This window comes from Phyllobates terribilis, unplaced genomic scaffold, assembly GCF_046119375.1.
Source record: "Phyllobates terribilis strain yellow unplaced genomic scaffold, ASM4611937v1 Scaffold_2__4_contigs__length_985480577, whole genome shotgun sequence".
Classification (NCBI taxonomy): Eukaryota; Metazoa; Chordata; class Amphibia; order Anura; family Dendrobatidae; genus Phyllobates; species Phyllobates terribilis.
In genome coordinates this window covers 910942111-910962261 of record NW_027362762.1, presented here as the reverse complement: position 1 = coordinate 910962261, position 20151 = coordinate 910942111, and the positions used below count along the sequence as shown (strand labels likewise).

At 44.9% G+C, this 20151-nt stretch overlaps 1 protein-coding gene across 2 annotated transcripts in view; it reads left to right on the top strand.

The window, feature by feature from the left end:
• The window catches only part of TMPRSS15 (transmembrane serine protease 15), a 780444-nt gene that overhangs the window by 39104 nt on the left and 721189 nt on the right, over positions 1 to 20151 (top strand). For both annotated transcript variants that reach the window (XM_073668264.1, XM_073668263.1), the window contains exons 4-5: positions 7936 to 8087; positions 10304 to 10363. In XM_073668264.1, coding sequence (XP_073524365.1) covers positions 7936 to 8087; positions 10304 to 10363 — 212 coding nt within the window. The remainder of the gene's footprint in view (positions 1 to 7935; positions 8088 to 10303; positions 10364 to 20151) is intronic.

Below are 20151 nucleotides of genomic sequence, written 5' to 3'. Positions count from 1 at the left end.
TTCTCTGCGTCTTCTGCTAGGATGAGCTCTGTCAGCTCCAATCCCTGGCTTTCAGCTCCTGGCTCCTACAGAGCTCCTTGCTGCTCCTCTGTCCCTTCCTCTGGAACTAACTCCCTAACTCCGCCCCAGATCCAGTTTATAAAGGGCAGGTTCCTCCCCTCCCTGGACTGGGGCAGGAGGCGTTGCATGCAAATGTGCTCCTGACCACTAAAACCCATGCTGGCTCTCAGACATGGTATTTCTACCACTGTGGCAACCAGACCCCCTGGGGTGCCACATTCCCCCCTATTAAATTGTAGTACTCCGGGACTAAACACATTTTAGGAAAGCATACATAACAGGGTATAAACAATAACACCTTATGTACAAGTAGTTCAGTCTTTATAGGTCACGGCTCTTCTGTAACCAGTTGTCCATGTCACCCAAGATGTATTTTGAGGGACCCGTCCCATACCCTCCACGTAGGCCCTGGGGTGGCTACAGGGCAACGATGATCCGGCTTTGGACCACGTCTTCAGCCACCTCCACGGGTTTTTGTTCTGTGGTCTGGCACAAAAGGGGCACTTTACAGGTGCAACTATTTACAAGGTACAGTTCCGGTTATTCATTATCCATAACCTGCCAGTCCATAAACCCTGTAGGGTAACTTGAGAAACATAATTACTATTCATGCACAAACATAAAACATTCCAACATCTGCAATATACAGGTATATATATCACATTTAAAATCTCCAGCGGGCGAGCTTCTGACCTCTAGTGCTTCTGGTGGACCTACGTAACACAGTATCTGGTGGTGTTCTCTCTGGGTCACCTGTTTCCACACCTTGTGTAGTGGGCTCGCTAGTGTCTGCACTACAAGTGTTTGGAGATGTTACGGGTAGGGTGGGCAGCTTTCTGCCTACTCATTGGCTTACCACGGGCACGGCAGGCTCACTACTAGCAGAGGGTTGATTCTCCTGGGCTGCTGGTATGGAATCATCTGCCTCCGGGGCCGGTTGCTCTCCCAACACTACTTGCTCTTCTGTATGCCCTTGAGGGGCTGGCTGGAGAAACGTCAGGACGGTTACCACAATAGCGTTGTTAATTTGTGTCAAGGACCGGGGAAACTCTCCGAGTACTGTACTGACCATTTCTTCCCTTTCCTCTGCGGGTTGAGGGCTATCTTGGTCTTCATCAGTGCTTTGCAGCTGCTCGGGACACTTCTTCAGATGGTCTCTGGAGACAGTGGCTGTGGTCTCTGCTCCATCCTTACTGATAATGCACACTTTTGGATTTTCATGACTTGAGGGCAGTACTGTGTATGGGTCTTTCTCCCACTGGTCATCCAACTTATGGAGCCGCCTCTTCCTCTTCAAGACCTGCTCTCCAGGTGCCAGGGGAACAGCGGGAGCATGCTGGTTGTAGGTCCTCTCTTGCCTTTCTCTTGCTTGAGACAGACTTCTCTCAACACTCTCCTGCACTTTCCGGTACCACTGCTGCCATTCTGTATCCCAGTCTGCCTCTGGCGAGTTGTCCTCGGGCGTCAGGACTCCAATATCCAGGTCAATAGGCAGCTTACCAGGTCTATCTCTCATTAGGTACAGTTGGTGGATTTTACTGGGATGTGGTTATACAAGTCCACCAGTTCAGGCAGTTTTTCAGGCCACAGACTACGTTCTTCCAGGGGCAACGTCTTCAGCCAGTCTTTCACCACCTGGTTCATCTTCTCGCACAATCTGTTGGTTTGGGGGTGATAGGGCGTTTTCCTTATCTTTTTGCAGCCATACAGGTTGCAGAACTCCTGGAAGACCTCCGCTTCGAAGGCTGGACCTTGGTCAGTCAACACTTGCTCTGGATACCCGTGTGGACGGCAGAAGTGTTGCTGGAAGGCTCTAGCTGCTGTCTGAGCTGTTAAGTCCTTGACAGGGACCACCACCCGGAACCGGGAGTAGTGGTCTACGATAGTGAGGGCGTAGACGTACCCGGACCTACTTGGAGCCAGCTTCACATGGTCCAGGGCTACCAGTTCTAGTGGCTGCTTAGTGATGATGGGCTGCAGGGGAGTCTTCTGGCTGGCACGATCCTTTCTTCTCAGGTTGCACGGGCCGCAGTCTCTGCACCATCTCTCAATGGCCCCTCTCATGCCTACCCAGAAGAACCATTCACGCAACAGGAACTCCAACTTATTCCATCCAAAGTGCCCTTCTCCGTCGTGGTATGCCTCCAGGACCGTAGCCGCGTCTCGTCTTGGAACCACTACCTGCCAGGTCAGCTCATGTGTCCGGGAGTTGACAATTCTCTGGCACAGCTTCCCCTTGTAGAGAAATAGTTTACTCTTCTCCTTCCACAGCTGTTTGGTCTCTTCCAGAGCGTCAGGTTCAAGGCGGGCATCAGCCTGTGTCAGCATCTCTTTTACCAGGCGGATGGCTGGGTCACTGTCTTGCGTCTCCGCCCAGCTGTAGTGGGGTAAGGGATTGAACGTGGCAGAGTGCTTATCCCTTACACAGTGGGAACACTGGGTAATCCCACGACGGTCGAACGCAGGGAGTTCAATCTCTTCCAGTTCTTCTGGATCTTCCCCTCTGTCCGGCAAGTTCGGCATCCTGGACAGGGCGTCTGCGTTGGCATTTGTGCGTCCCGCCCGGTATTTGATGGTAAACTCATAGTTGGACAGCCGGGCCATCCATCTTTGCTCCAGGGCACCAAGTCTTGCAGTGTCCACGGGTTGTTGTCCGTGTAAACAGTGAACTTGGCAGAGGCAAGGTAATGTTTGAAACGTTCCATCACTGCCCACACCACTGCCAGGAACTCTAGCTTGAAGGAGCTATAATTCTCAGGGTTTCTCTCTGTGAGTCGTAGTTTTTGGCTGGCGTAAGCAATTACCCGCTCTCTGCCCTGCTGGATCTGGGATAGTACGGCTCCCAGCCCCACTTTACTGGTGTCTGTGTGGAGGATGAAAGGCTGGCCGTAATCAGGGTAAGCCAGGACCTCATCCCCCGTGAGGGCCATCTTCAGCTGGCAAAAAGACTCCTCTTCCAGCTTGTCCCACCTGAAGGGCGGCTTCTGATTCTTGGTCTTTGACTGACCCAACAGGAGATCTTGCATAGGGGCTGCCATTTTGGTGAACCCGGAGATGAATCTTCGGTAGTAGCCTACCAACCCGAAGAACTGCTGCACTTCCTTTATGCTGGAGGGTCTTGGCCAGTCCTTAATCACTGTGATCTTATCAGGGTCTGGAGCTACTCCGTCAGCACTCACCACGTATCCCAGGTACTATACCTTTGGTTTCAGTAGATGACACTTGGAGGGTTTCACCTTTAGGCCGTAGCCTGCCAGGGCGTCAAACACCTCTGCCAGGTGTTTCAGATGGTCCTCATATGTTTTGGAATACACGATGACATTGTCCAGGTATAGCAGGACCGTCTCGAAATTCCTGTGCCCCAGGCAGCACTCCATCAACCGCTGGAAGGTTCCTGGGGCATTGCAGAGCCTGAACGGCATACAGTTGAATTCGCTGAGACCCATCGGGGTGGTGAATGTGGTCTTCTCCTTGTCTGCCTCTGCTACAGGAACCTGCCAGTACCCGCTAGTAAGATCCAAAGTGGAGAAGAAGTTAGCAGACTTTAATGCAGCTAAAGATTCCTCTATCCTAGGTAATGGGTATGCATCTTTGTGTGTGATACGGTTGACCTTTCTGTAATCTACACACATTCTCATGATGCCATCTTTATTTTTCACAAGAACTAGTGGAGCAGCCCAGGGGCTACAACTGTCCCTGATTACCCCAGCCTCCCTCATTTCTCGCAACATTCCCTTGGCATTCTGATAGTGTGCAGGGGGTACAGGTCGGTATCTTTCCTTTATGGGTGGATGGTCTCCTGTGGGGATGTGTTGTTCTACCCCCTTTACTTGCCCAAAGTCTAGCGGATGTTTGCTAAAGACTCTTTCGTACTCCTGCACCACCCGGTAGACTCCCTGCTTTTGGTGTGAGGGAGTGGAGTTGGTGCCCACATGCAGCTTCTGACACCAGTCCTCCATTTTTTTCTTGGAGTCGTTACCCTCCTCTGGTTGAGATGGAGGCAAGGGTTCCACGGCCTTTACAGAGTTTTGGTTAACGGTGAACAATTTGGCTAGAGTGGCATACCGGGGCAAGTATACTTCTCTTTCCCCAATGTTTAGGATGCGGATGGGTACCCTCCCATGGCGTACATTGACCACACACAGTGCTGTCAAAATGGTGGGCCTACTGTCTGAGTAGACGGGTTCTACCATAGCTTGGTAGTCCCTTCCTCTTAACCCCATTGCAGTCCGGCACCAGATCATCTTCTCACTCTTTGGGGGCATGGCGATAGGGAACGGATCACTTATCCTTACACTACCAATCTCACCACCAGACAGTTCTACCTGTTGCCTTTTCATCAGGGCTCTGATCTCTTTTTGTAGGACACGCTGCTGGCTGGAGCTGGCATTCACCGCAACCTGCTGTAATATGACAATTATGTCTGCAAGACAATTTTCATTAACATTAATACCGAAGGTTATCTTAGGGTGGCTTTCACGACGGTCAATGTCCACAGTAATCAGTCCTTGCGCTGGCAGTTCAAATTTACCAATTTTGATGGTCACCTCTTTGAATCCCACCTGTGGTACGGGCTGACCATTGCTGGCCATGATGCTCAAATCGTCATCTGGGTAGCGGGTAATATCCGAGTCATTCCAGTACCGCTTAAAAAGCACATAGGGGATGGTGGTTACCTGTGACCCGGTGTCCAGTAGTGCATTCATAGGAAAGCCGTCCAGCACCACAGGCAAAACCAGTCATCCCCCTACGTACTTATCATGCCAGCTCGATGGGCCTGATGGCCTTATGCCTGGGGGTCGGCCCTCTGCCCCAGGTTGGGCCCGTTTAAATGACAGTACCTTGCCATATGTCCTGGTTGGTTGCAGCGGCGGCAGATGGGTTTTCTGTCCTGGTTGTAGCGGTCGCTGGGCCTTCCTCTGGACGATGGGATCCTCCTCTGTTGACTCCAAGGGACGTCCTCCGGACTGGAAGCCAGCTGGACCTTTCCTGGGGAAGACACCTGTAAAGACTGCAAAGTTCTGGTCAGCGCGGCAACGCTTTTGGTCAGTTCTAGGACCTGATGGTGCAGGTCTGCAGCCGGGGCTTTGTCCAAAGCCTGTGCATCAGCTCCCACAGGCTCTGCAGACAAGGGCGCCGCCTCCTGGTGGTAGGTGATAGCAGGGCGCCTGTGGGTTACAGCGCCACCTGGTGCCGGTTCTCATAGTACCCAGATGGCCCTGTCTTTAAACTGCGCAAAGTCCATATCAGGGTTCTGCAAGGCCATTACATGCAACTGGGTTCAGTGGGCGCTGGACTGTAGACCCTCAATGAACTGTTCAGTCAACAGCTTATCCTCATTCCGCACGCTGTCAGGGTTTGCCTGCTTGATGGCTCTCAGGGCCTCCTGAAAATTCAAAGCATAGTCCCGTATACTGTCTTGTGCCCGCTGCTTGCATCCATAAAATTTTAGTTTAATCTCTGCTGAGGTGCGGGTATCAAAAGTGTCCTTTAGACGGGCCAGTATTTCCTTTACAGTCCCTTTTTCAATGGCTGACCAGGACTTCACTTCTCTTTGGGCTGCTCCGATTAACTGGCCTGTCAGGATGCTCACTTTTTGTTCCTCAGACAGGGGGTATACTTTGAATAGGCTATACAGTCTTTCTTTAAAGTCGCTCAGGTATGCGACTCCCCTGAGTACTGGGGTAACCATGACGCTCCGGGGATATACAGCATCGTGAAGGGCATCACTGTGGCAGCAGCCGCGCTTGCAGTAGGAGCTCCCTCCATTCCTGGGGTCTTCCTCCACCCTAGTTAACCATGGCCTACCTTTTGTTGCTTCTTCTCCATAGGCCGCGGCTCCGCAGGCGATCGCCAGGGTCGAGGACCTTGCATCGCTCGCTGGTGACGTCAGCGTCCGCTGGGCTCCTTCCAGGACCTTGCGCAGCGTCAGGGCATAAGGCGGGGCTTCAGCTCTCGCGTGCTTTTGGCGTCCACGCCTCTCTTCTTCCCACGCGGTGTCCCACAAATGGCGCCCAATGGTTGGAAAATGGCGGCGGAAGGCGGGAAAACGGCTGCGGATGGCGGGAAACTTCACCATGGTAACTATCACAGTCTTTCTTCAGGCACTCAGTACCCGGTGGTTGCGGGCACGAAATCCTGCCGACTACGCCAAAGTTGATGTGACCCCTGGGCCGTGTGTGTAGGGGAATACCCGGATTCGGGTCCCTGTGTAATGTCAGGGGTTGTAGTCTCCGTGGCGGTGACCCGGTCCCGTGGCTCAGGGTGGTCAAACCAGTGTCGGATCTGTTTACTTGGTTTTTTATGTTGAAGTGTCCAACTACGCCTCCCGTGGATTGCGGTCATTGAGAACCACCGCTGTGGGGCAGACTGTTGAGGCTGATGTTGTGTGCGCAGCGGAGAGTAGTATAACTCCCCATGGAAGGAGTATAGCCTCAGGGCAGCATCTGTAGATGGTGAGGGTTGTGGTGCATGGGCGCAGCAGAAATGACTCAGAGTCCGTGCAGTGCAGTTCAAGGTCTTTACTGTTGGTAAAGAAGAAGGCCCTGCCAGGAGTACTGGCTATCATTAGTGGCCTGGCCAGTCTGTGAGCGAACAAGAGTCCCCCTGTCCAGGTGGAGGTGTAGGCCTTCCCATCTGACTGCACTCTTCCTGGCTACCCTGCTGTAGTCGTGTAGTAGCCCAAGTCCCTGAGTGTACCATGTGGTGCTCACCCATATGGCTGGTGACTTGGGGCCTTTGGTACCTTCTGCTCCTCGATGGCGGTGCCGGTCCCTTGCGTGTGACTGAGCCTCTGGGCTTTCTATGGCCAGAGGACCTGAAATCCCCTGCCAGGTGGTTTCTGCTGCTGGATGTGGATATCCCCACAGCCTCGGACTCCGGTGTCCGGTTCTCTGCATCATCTGCCAGGATGAGCTCTATCAGCTCCAATCCCTGGCTTTCAGCTCCTGGCTCCTACAGAGCTATTTGCTGCTCCTCTGTCCCTTCCTCTGGAACTAACTCCCTAACTCCACCCCAGATCCAGTTTATAAAGGGCTGGTTCCTCCCCTCCCTGGACTGGGGCAGGAGGCGTTGTATGCAAATGTGCTCCTGACCAGGAAAACCCATGCTCGCTTTCAGACATGGTATTTCTACCACTGTGGCAACCAGACCCCCTGGGGTGCCACATATCCATCCATCTAATCTATGTCAGAAGAGGACAAGGCACAAGAGTCAAATTGATGCAATATCTAAATGAATTACTTCCCATTTTGTCAAAATTCACTTTTTTACTGCTGAAAGAGAGCCCATTCTGGGATTAGTAGTCCAGTGGGTGGTCTTATTTGTTATCGACAGTTATCTCTTGATGATTGTGCCTACAGATTTCGCTTTCTGTCACCGAACAGGCCTTCCCACTGGGTTTTTAAGACCAGAATGTAAGAGAAATGTGAATTAATACAATTATGTAAAGAAAATTGATTACAAGTATCTAACAAAAGTAATTGAAAACAGACAAGGAAAAAATAATGTGTACAAGAATCTGGTTTTAAATATTACAAAATATAGACAACACATTGCAAAGAAAATGGTTTTCTCATCTCAGATAGTTTCTCTGGCTGTCATAAAAGTCTGAATAGGGAATTCAAGAATGAAGCAACATCAGACTACACAGGGTCTGTTCGTAGTCTACAACCATGGAGATACACAGATCTATTTAGCAGCCATAAATTGTTGAAATGAAGGGATATTTTTAACCAAGACTTTACAGTATTACATTTCATTTTTTTTAATTTAGCTTTATTACATGGTTAAAAATGATGAAATATAAAGGTGGATAATATACACTATAAGTATTTGATGTACTAAATTCCTTCTGTCCTTCTTGTCTATTTTCAGAAATGGCAGCGTTATTGTGGTTTTCACTATAGAATTTACAAAAGTTCTATTGACAGAAAATATTCAGAAAGTCCTAACTATCGGCATCCAGGAAAATCATTCACAGCTTACAACAAAGTACAAAATAGACATCTCAACTATACTGATCACAGGTAAATTAAAGGAAATATCTTGCAATGAAAACCAACTAATTTAAAGTTATGATATCCTCTTTATCCATCTATTTAAAACCTGAGAGACTATTGAGTTCAAGCCCTAGTTATTCAATGAAGTTAGCCAATGCATAAAGTATCATATTCTTCTAACTAAAACGTACCAGACCATTAGACGCACCCAGGTTTTAGAGAAGGAAAATAGAAAAAAAATTGAAGCAAAAAATGTGGTCATGATGCACTGTTTTGGGGGAAGGGGTCTGCTTCTGACACTGTTATAGGGGTAATGTCCCCAATTCTGTACTAATATCCCCCATCCTGGTATATATATGCCCCCATGTTGGTATGTATGGCCCATCTTCCTGTTATACGTGGTCCCCATCCCCATCCTGGTATACATGGCCCTCCATCCTGGTATACATGACACCTACAACCCCAATCCTAGTATGCATGGCACCCCCATCCCCATCCTGGTATACATAGCACCCCCATCCCCATCCCGATATGCATGGCACGCCCATCCTGGTATGCATAGCACCCCAATCCCCATCCTGGTATGCATGGCACCCCTATCCTCATCCTGATATGCATGACACCCCCATCCCCATCCTGGAATGCATGGCATCCCCATCCCTATCCTGGTATGCATGGCACCCCCATCCCCATCCTGATATGCATTTCACCCCCATCCTGGTATGGATGACACCCCCATCCCCATCCTAGAATGCATGGCATCCCCATCCCCATCCTGGAATGCATGGCACTCACACCCCCATCGCGCTGCACACATAAAAGCAAGAAAGGATTCTACTCATCTTCCCTCTGTTCCAGTGCTGTGTCCTGTTCTGATGCCAGCTGCTAATCCAGCTGCATTTGAGCAGGGCATGAAGTTACTGCCATGCTCCCTCACACGCTGAGGTCAGCTGTTGAAATATTCACTGCTCTCCATGCCCATAGTCTGAATGTGGGGAGCAGTGAATATTCATTCCCTTTATTAGCGCACACAGTGTTATCCCCAGCCGCCGGCTCCTGCAGCGGCTCAGCAATCATATGTGCCTGCTATTAAAGAGAATGAATATTCATTGCTTTCCACCCGCATGGGTGTGGGGGCAGTGAATATTCATTCTCTTTATTAGCAGGCACACTTGATTATGTTAATTTAAAAATTTTTTGGAGAGCAATGATTTCCCTCTGACACATCATCCTTGTAGATATAATTTGTACAGCTTCTTTCTAATGGTAGAAATCTACACTGTGGAGAAAAGACATTCCAAGGTTCTTGGGGACTTTTCTTTTTATGGTTTGATCTGGCCAAGGTGACAGCAGCATAAAACCTTATGATGATGATGATGATGATCAATCAGTACAATGATTGATGTCCAATTATAATCTTCTTTCTGAAGGCCTTATCCAAATTTAGGCCTGATAAAGTCGTGTATTTTAACAGCTATCAGTTTTTTTATAGATAAAAATGTAACTATTAAGTTATTGTAAAATGATTGCACAATCATTTGGCTAAATTATTATTTTATTCAATTGCATCATTTTTATATTTATATGTTTTAAATAGAAGATTTTTATATTAAGTTTTAGATTAAAAAATCTTCATATTAAAAATGAAAAATATGAATGCAGTTAAGTAACTAAACTCTTAACCTGTTTCTTTTTTCAAATTTGGCAGGCACTTTAATTGCCTGCTGATTGACAGGGTCCAGGCTCTGAGAACCCCCACTGATTGCTTAATAGATTCTTGAATAATGAACAGCTTCTCAGACAGGAGATCACTGTTTCACAGACAGGAGTGCACAGCTTCTCAGACAGGAGCCCACAGCTTCGCAGACAGGAGCACACAGCTTCACAGACAGGAGCACACAGCTTCGCAGACAGGAGCACACAACTTCTGCCTGAGTATGCACAAAGCGGAGCAGTGGTTGAATAGAATGCACAGACTTTGTAGTTTATGCTTTCTATTGGATCTGTACTAAACTCTATGTGCACAGTAAGACAAACAGTGATAGGTAGGGGTCTCATGACCCAGACCTCAGCCAATCTGAAGGCAATTAAAGTGCCTGCCTAATTTGAAATTACAAGTTTAAAGTTTAGTTACTCTTTAAATTATAATTAAGTGACCTGCATGATACAAGATGAGCTTCATGAATGATATAGAATATTTTTTGCTTTAGTGAGACCAAATAAAATCTGTGTTGATTTTGCAGATTCACACCCATTACCTACAGCAAGTCAAACCACAGCGGATACTAAGCGAACCACTGCTGGTGAGTAGTAACTGTTTTTTCTGATGGTTTAGCTACAAAAACAAAATTGTTGTTGCTGTGCTATTCTACCCATTACAATAAAAACTCATGGATCCAAATCAAATCAGCTTCCTTCATGTTTTCATTATCATCCAATACGAATCTTGTCCCTGATAAATGAAATCCTTAAGAAAATGCACACAGAAAGGGACAGCCATATTATTTCAGTTGCTGAAACATCAGCTCAAAAATCACCGATACAGCAGTTACCAGGACATTAAAAAACTAAGACAAGCATGAATCAGTAACTTCCATGGGAGAGAGTTGTGAGCATTCTCAGAGGGTGATGTGAAGCATTCCCTTTTCAGGCAGGAGTAACCATTTTCAATGATGTGATCTCACACTCTTTTCCCGCTGCGTTCACTTACCATAGATTATTTCACTACCACCCCCTGATTACATCCTGAATTAATCACAGTGAAAAAAAGCAGGGGGGAGTGACAACAGCTTCTGTTACCAACCTTAAAAAGATTGTCGTCAGAAGCAGCATTACTGCATTACTCATTCAGGGTGGTGACAGAAGCTGTGCTATGACGCTGCATTCATTTCTCTCTTGGATAATAAAACTGATAAAACTGTTATGAAAAAAAAATGTTTGTGACATGCACACTTTACAAAGTAAAGAGTCAGAGTTACATTTCTGAATTTTGAAACATTTTTTTTTGTATTGTTAAACAATAATTATTTAATTATTAAACGACTATACTGGGACCTCATCTGCAGACCTGCTCCGCAACCTCAGATTTATCCTACCAAGACATAAAATAAGCTGGACAGTCTCCTTCTCCCTCCTTCTCTCCCTCTCTCTGCTTCTCCTCACTGCTGGCGACATATCTCCCAATCCTGGACCCCCACAGCTTACACTTCCCACCAATTCCCCCTCCTATCGCTTCCAACCAACTGCAAACTACTGCCATCTCTCCTACGTAAAACCCATGCCCCTGATGCCCACCCCCCTGCTCCCTCTCTCTGGAGCACTCTGGAACGCCTGCTGTGTCTGCAACAAGCTCCATTTTGTCCACAACCTCTTTACCTCTCGCAATCTCCCCTTGCTGGGCATCACAGAGACATGGCTGACACCCACCGACACTGCCTCCCCTGCTGCGCTGTGTTATGTTGGCCTCCACTTCACCCACACTCCTCGCCCTGGTAACAGACATGGTGGAGGAGTGGGTCTTCTCCTTTCTACCAACTGCACCCGAAAGCTCTATCCCACCTCTACCCTCCCCTATTCTCCCTTCTTTTAAAATCCACTCTGTCCGCATCTACGCTCCCTCCAACCTCCAAGTGGCTGTTATATACCGACCTCCAAGCCCGGTCACTGCCTTTATTGACCAATTCTCCACCTGGCTTCTTTACTTTCTCTCTGCTCTCTTCCCACCATCATCATGGGCAATTTCAACATCCCCACTGATGTACCAGTCAGCAATATCCAAACTCCTGTCGTTTACTTCACCCTTTGGACTTAATCAGTGGTCCTCCTCAGCCACTCACACAGACAGACACACACTAGACCTCATCTTCACTTGACTCTGCTCTCTATCTAACCTCACAACCTCCCCCTACCCCTATCTGACCACCATCTATTAACGTTCTCATCCCTGTCCTCCTCACCTGTCACCCATGTCCAACAACTAGTACACCCCGCAGAAAACTTGCACATCTGGACACTCACACACTCTCTGACTCAATTTTACCACTGACATCCATATCTTTGCTCCACGACACAGACAGTGCCACTGCTTTCTACAATGCCACTCTCGCATCAGCTATTGACTCGGTCGTCCCTCTTGTGCATGGCAGAGTGCAACGAGTCAATAGTCAACCCAGGCAAAACAACCTCACTAAACAGCTTCAGCAAGCATCCAGGGTTGCAGAGCAGCGTTGGAAGAAACACATTTGCAAGATGACTTCACTGCATTCAAGCAAGCAACACTTGCATTCAAATCAGCCCTCACCTCTGTTAAACAGGCCTACTTTTCAACCCTTATATCTTCCTTATCCTACAACCCCAAACAATTATTCAACACTTTTAACTCTCTCCTCTGCCCTGCACTGCTCCCTCCGACCTCCCTCATCTCTGCTGAGGAGTTTGCCACGGACTTCAAAAACAATATTGATCAAGCAAGGCAAGTCTCCACTGTCCAACCACAACAACCCCTTTGTTTCCCTGACCATTGCCCTTCTCCAATAACATCCCTTTCCTACATCACAGAAGGAGACCTTACTCTTCTCCTCTCCAAATCACACCTCACCACCTGTGCACTCGACCCCATCCCATCCCACATCCTCCCTATCCTCACCCCCACACTCATCCCATCCCTAACCCATCTCTTCAACGTATCACTAACTTCTGCTACCTTCCCCTCTGCCTTCAAACATGCCACAATCATGCCCATCCTCAAAAAGCCATCCCTCGACCCAACTGCCTTGTCCAGCTACCTCCCCATATCGCTGCTCCCATTTGCCTCCAAACTCCTTGAGCAACACATTCACGCTGAACTTTCCTCTCACTTATCATCTAACTCTCTCTTCAAGAACCTACAATCTGGCTTCCGTCCCCACCATTCCACCGAATCTGCCCTTATCAAAATTACTAATGACTTACTTACAGCCAAAGCTAACAGACAATTCTCTGTACTCCTTCTTCTTCTTGACCTGTCCTCTGCTTTTGACACAGTTGACCACTGCCTCCTACTACAGATCTTCTCCTCCTTTGGCGTCAAATACCTTGCTCTAACTTGCATCTCTTCATACCTTTCTAACCGCACATTTAGTGTCTCCCACACTACCTCCTCATCTCTCCCCCTCTCTGTTGGAGTCCCTCAAGGCTCTGTCCTAAGACCCCCTCTCTTCTCAATCTATACCCTGGGACAGCTCATAAAATCCCATGGCTTCCAAAACCATCTGTATGCTGATGACATCCAGATCTACCTCTCTGGCCAACATGTCACCTCTCTGTTGTCCAGAATCCCAGCATGTCTATCAGCCATAACCTTTTTCTTCTCATCTCGCTTCCTCAAGCTCAATGTGGACAAAACTGAACTCATTATCTTTCCCCCATCTCGCATATCTTCCCCACCTGATCTTTCTATCACAATAAATCACATCACACTTTCCTCTGTACCGGCAAGCCGTTGCCTCAGAAAAACCCTTGACTCTGCCCTGTCCTTCAACCCCCACATCCAAGCTCTCGCCACCTCCTGTCGCTTCCAGCTGAAAAATATTTCCAGAATCTGTCCTTTCCTCAACCCTTAATCTACTAAACTGCTTGTGCATGCCCTCATCATCTCCCACCTCGACTACTGCAACACCCTCCTCTGTGGCCAACCTGCTAACATTCTCACACCCCTCCAATCCATCCTTAACTCTGCCGCACGACTAGTTCATCTCTCACCTCGCTACTCCTCTGCTACCCCCTTTGCAAATCCCTTCACTGGCTCTCAATTGCCCAGCATATCCAGTTCAAACTACCAACACTGACCTACAAAGCCAAGCCATCCATATCCTTTTTCCTCCATATATCTCTGAACTAATCTCCCAATATATTCCCTTACATAATCTTCGGCCCTCCTAAGACCTCCTTCTCTCCTCCACACTTATTTGTTCCTCACCCAATCGTCTCCAATATTTCTCCCGAATATCCCCCATCCTATGGAATTCTGTGCCTCAACACATCCGATTAGCTTCAAAACTGAGATTCTTCAGATAGAACCTGAAAACCAATCTCTTCAAACAAGCTTACAGCCTATCATGACCTTGCCTGCTGCCACCTCAAAAACACCAGAGCTACTGCAACACCCCCCAACCTACTTTCTCCTTCCCCATTCCTGTAGAATGTAAGCCCGCAAGGGCAGGGTCCTCTTCTCTCTATACCAGTCTATCATTGTTAGTTTGTTTACTGTAAGTGATATCTGTATTTTGTATGTAATCCCTTCTTATGTACAGCACCATGAAATCAATCGCACTTTATAAATAAATAATAATAATAAAGGTAGTTGAATGTTATTAAAAAATAGATTTTTACTGGTTTCCAATTAGTTTATATAGTGAGGTCCCTTTGAAATTACTAAGGCTGTGTTTTTGGGAAAAATGTAAAAATTTTAAAGATTCCATATTTCCATGTAGTTTATAAACATAGTAGTACATTATCATTACTTGCTCTGGTGAATAAAGGGATAAAGTTTACTAATTTTAACTAAACGGGTCTAAAATTATACATGTTTTCGCATATACAGTGCCTACAAGTAGTATTCAACCCCCTGCAGATTTAGCTGGCTTGATAAGATGCAAATAAGTTAGAGCCTTCAAACTGCAAACGAGACATAGGTTTTATGAACAGAAGCATAAATCTTACAAACCAAAAAGTTATGTTGCTCAGTTGAATTTTATTAAATTTTAAACATAAAAGTGTGGGTCAATTATTATACAACCCCTATGTTTAATATTTTGTGGAATAACCCTTGTTTGCAATTACAGCTAATAATCGTCTTTTATAAGACCTGATCAGGCCGGCACAGGTCTGTGGAGTTATCTTGGCCCACTCCTCCATGCAGATCTTCTCCAAGTTATCTAGGTTCTTTGGGTGTCTCATGTGGACTTTATTCTTGAGCTCCTTCCACAAGTTTTCAATTGGGTTAAGGTCAGGAGACTGACTAGGCCACTCCAACACCTTGACTTTTTCCCTCTTGAACCAGGCCTTGGTTTTCTTGGCTGTGTGCTTTGGGTCATTGTCTTGTTGGAAGATGAAATTACGACCCATCTTAAGATCCTTGATGGAGGAGCGGAGGTTCTTGGCCGTGCTATCCATCTTCCCATGGATGCGGACCAGATGGCCAGGCCCCTTGGCTGAGAAACAGCCCCACAGCATGATGCTGCCACCACCATGCTTGACTGTAGGGATGGTATTCTTGGGGTCGTATGCAGTGCCATCCAGTCTCCAAACGTCACGAGTGTGGTTGGCACCAAATATCTTGATCTTGGTCTCATCAGACCATAGAACCTTGAACCAGTCTGTCTCAGAGTCCTCCAAGTGATCATGAGCAAACTGTAGACGAGCCTTGACATGACGCTTTGAAAGTAAAGGCACCATACAGGCTCGTCTGGAATGGAGACCATTGCGGTGGAGTACGTTACTTATGGTATTGACTGAAACCAATGTCCCCACTGCCATGAGATCTTCCCGGAGCTCCTTCCTTGTTGTCCTTGGGTTAGCCTTGACTCTTCGGACAAGCCTGGCCTCGGCACGGGAGGACGCTTTCAAAGGCTGTCCAGGCCGTGGAAGGCTAACAGTAGTTCCATAAGCCTTCCACTTACGGATGATGCTCCCAACAGTGGAGACAGGTAGGGTTTTGTACCCCTTGCCAGCCTTGTGACCCTCCATGATCTTGTCTCTGATGGCCTTGGAATGCTCCTTTGTCTTATCCATGTGGACCATGTCTGAGTGCTGTTCACAAGTTTGGGGAGGGTCTTAAATAGTCAGAAAAGGCTGGCAAAAGAGATCTTTAATCCACACATGTGAAGCTCATTATTCTTGGTGCCTGAACTACTTCTTAATACTTTAGGGGGACCAAACAGAATTCTTGTGGTTTGAGGGGTTGAATAATAAATGACACTCTGAATTAACTTTTAACGTTTTTTAAAAAAAAAAAAAAAAATTTGCTGCAGTGCATTTCCCACTTCCAGGCTGATCTACAGTACAAATGTCACAATGCCAAGTTAATTCCGCATGTGTCAACCAGCTAAATCTGCAGGGGGTTGAATACTACTTGTAGGCACTGTAAATAGGAGAACCAAAGTTCTGTTTTTTATGCTGCGCTTCAAAACTCCAAGTCTTCTGCTTTTCTTTACATAACTATAGCGTTAGTATATAACATTTTTGTCATATTCTGTCACCATTAGGGATAGCTTAAGTGCTATGATAACTCATTAATTATAGATTAGTTGTACCTACAGTCTAAACTGGGCAAAGTTATATTTAATCAAAAATTGTCATGCTACATCATTAATCAATTAATTATTATTTTAGATTTTATTACATGCATAAACGGTAACAAAATTCCTTTCAAGGATTACAATAAACACTGTCATCAAGGGTGCGATTATTATGATGAATAGGAGATTACTTTCATGATATCAGTGAGTAAAGGTTCACATTTCATATCTTGACTGAGAGATAAATAATCTTTTAGCAGAAATTCTCCTTTAAGTTTAAAGGATAATCAGCAGAGTAAGAGAACGTGTAGATGATTAATGTCGATATGTGAAGACACCAGGAACTGAGCTCTGCTTGGCTCCAGTAATCTGGTAAATCTGGTATAAACAATATAAAAGTGCCCTATAAAAACACAATGTATTTATAGTGTGGAGCAGGGGAGAACAAAATTGGCCAATTCTTTAAAAAGATATGCTGCAGCAAAGCTCATGCATAGTTAGATATATCGCTATATAAAATTACAAACATTTATATGCCGCTGTACAGATATTTTAAACCCAATCCTGTGACACTTTGCTCTACCAAGTGGTAATATAATTTGACATTTCTTATCCGACTATAAATGGTTGAAGTAAAACTCGGTGCTCAGATATAATAATTTAGACTTCTCCTGTCATACAATTAAATTTATTTTAGAATTATTACTAAATGCAAGATAAATGGAGGCTTTTCAGCTACTGAAGGACCTTTCCGCTGGAACTATAATAACTATGCTAAACCAGTCTTTTGTGCCTTTAGTAATTATCTATCCATCTCTGTTCTTTATTGCATCTTCAAGATAAGCTTCACCTATTTGTATTTTTCTTTATTTTTTTCTATAACATTAATCTTTATTTAAGAAGAAAAAGTTGTATCAAAAGAACATAAGAACATACAATTCATTTTTTTAAATTAAAGAAGAACTGTCATCAGAGTTCACAAAAAAAACTGGATGAATTATTAACTAGATATTTTAGACCTGATCAGGATGGTGTACTTATTGTGAAAAACTTTGACAGAATGGCGGCATTATCCTCAAATTAAAATGAACATTTTATGAGTCTAGTTACAGTTAAACTCTTAAAATGTTAATTTTAATGTTAGTCATTAAAACTTTTACAAGAGATAATACAATCATTCTCACATGCATTTTCAAAGTAAGTAAATCAGATTCATCATGTCTAATTGATCTATTCATTAATATATGGAGTTTGCATTTTGGAATTTGGTGGCAATTGCAAATAGGCATAACAATTTGTAATAAATCAACTTTGTTTTATCTGTACAGTTGTGCAAATCAAATCCACTGGATTCATGTGGATTCAATTTTCAGGAATCTAGCAAAATAATGGCTGAAACATCCATGTCAGTACTTGTCACCTTCATTTCCATCTCTTTCACTCAGAAACTTTGTGGAAACTCTGTTTTACTCCTGGGTTTCATGGCACCACCCAACCTGGGAGTTAATTCCTTGCTTGTTAGAATTTTCCCTGCTATGAGCCCTTGTGGGATTGCAATCTATTTAGTCTCCTGAGTCTCAGACTTCAACTGCCAGTTATAGTCTATGCTACCTCTGGTTCACTCTTGTTGCTCAGCTCCTGTTCTGCCTATTTGGCTCTTGTTCTGACCTCGGCCTGTTTGCTGACAGTTCTTCAGACTTCCAATTCTGTTCCTGATTTTGATATCCTGTTAACAATCCCACATTATGAACCTGGTTGCAACCAGAATGGTCTACTAGACTGCAGCATATTTCATGGTCAGAACCCAGGAGCCCATGTGTAATTCCAGATCCCTATTCAGACAATGTTAAGAGCTGCCAGGCTACTATGAAAAGTGTCCTCATTTCTATGACCAGCAGGGCACCATTTTTCTGCAAATGTATAGGCCTGGAAAGAAGTTAAATATATAAAAAAGATTATGCTCATATGTCCCAGACTTGCCTCTCACCTGTACTGCCATCACATCTTTTTGCTCTGTACTTTGATCACTTTGGATCAGTCTTCCAACAACGACTAAGCCTCAAGTGTTAACATGGGGAACAATAAATGTCATTGACAATGAATGGTCATGACATGCATGGCTCCCATCATTACCGTGTATGGTGACACATGTCACTGATATGCATCTTACCCCACATGAACATGTGACACTTAGACAATGCCTAAAAACATAGAAAAGGCTAAAAAAAGACTGAATACAACCATTTTAAGTGAGCAGAGGACGGGTGTGGGAATTGCATGTGAAGAAATGGACTAAAGCAGGTACATATATTACTTCATTATGTTTTTAACTCATTATGGACCCTCTATTTATCCATTGGGGTCTTGGTAGACTTCAAAGCTTTATACATACTTTTTGAGAGTTTTGTATGAAAATAAACTGATTGCATCAGATTTGGCTCCAGAAACCTCTAATGTTTAGCTGTCATTACTGGAGGGAGCCATGGCTCATAATGCAGTATTGTATTCCTACTTATGCATCATGGTTAGTGGTGGACTGGCAAATATTTGTTATTTCTTTTGGAATACTGAAAAAGAGTTTGTACATACCTAGAACCCCACAAATATCAAATTAACAGTGGAAACCAATATAGTTCACAAATAATCCTTGCACAGGGGTTGTTTTTTGTTAACTGTATTTGCCCCTGAGAAAGTAATTTATTATGGCATGGTACCGGGGCAAACTATTACTATCTTTGTCATCAATAAAGTAAAAAATCAGTAGTGTTCCATATAGTTTCCCCTATTTTCCTCTGTGAAAACACTGCACAGAACACCAACTTAAAGTTGGTAAATATAATATTACTATGTGAGAAAACATACTTAAACACATAAAAAAAATATACAAATGTCATGTGGAAAAATAATGTTTGTACCACTGACCCCATTTGAATTTATGTGGGCATGGAAAGAATTGAAAAACAATTATCATACTCACCTAACCCCTTATCAGTCACTGTCACTCCCTGACGCTATTCTACAGACTTTTTAAAGCACCAGCATTGAAAGGTAATTTCAAATTTCAGATAGATAGAAGAGTCTGGGAGTACAAACTTACGATGACATGTGACACACTCAGAGCAGAAATAAATGTGTCTCATAGATTTATGTCTTTTAACATCAATTAAGGAATGTTGCCCTCAGACTTCGTGGGGGTATCACAACCCTGGCCTAGAACTCAATCTGTAGACAATTAAACATTTGCACTCCTTATCTATGAACTTCTTCAATATTTACTGCCATGACTGTCTCTCCCTTTCCCACAAAGATAGTTCTACTTCATGTCACTTGTCTTATTTGCTGCATTATTCCTATGTCCTGTTGTGTATAAATATGTGACTTTTCAGATTTTGTGTTATACTATGCCCGATGAAGAGACCATTAACCCCTTTACCACCTTGGGTTTTTCCGTTTTTGTTTTTTTGCTCCCCTTCTTCCCAGAGTCATACCTTTTTTATTTTTCTGTCAATATGGCCATGTGAGGGCTTGCTTTTTGCAGGACGAGTTGTACTTTTGAACGACACCATTGATTTTACCATATATTGTACAGGAAAATGAGAAACAAATTCCAAGCCCAGCAAAATTGCAAAAAAGCAATTTCCACAATTGATTTTTTTTTTTTTTTTACCATGTTCACTAAATGCTAAAACTAACCTGCCATTATGATTTTTCAGGTCATTATGAGTTTGGAGATACTAAAACCCCTGGCAAAAATTATGGAATCACTGGGCTCGGGGGATGTTCATTCAGTTGTTTAATGTTGTGGAAAAAAAGCA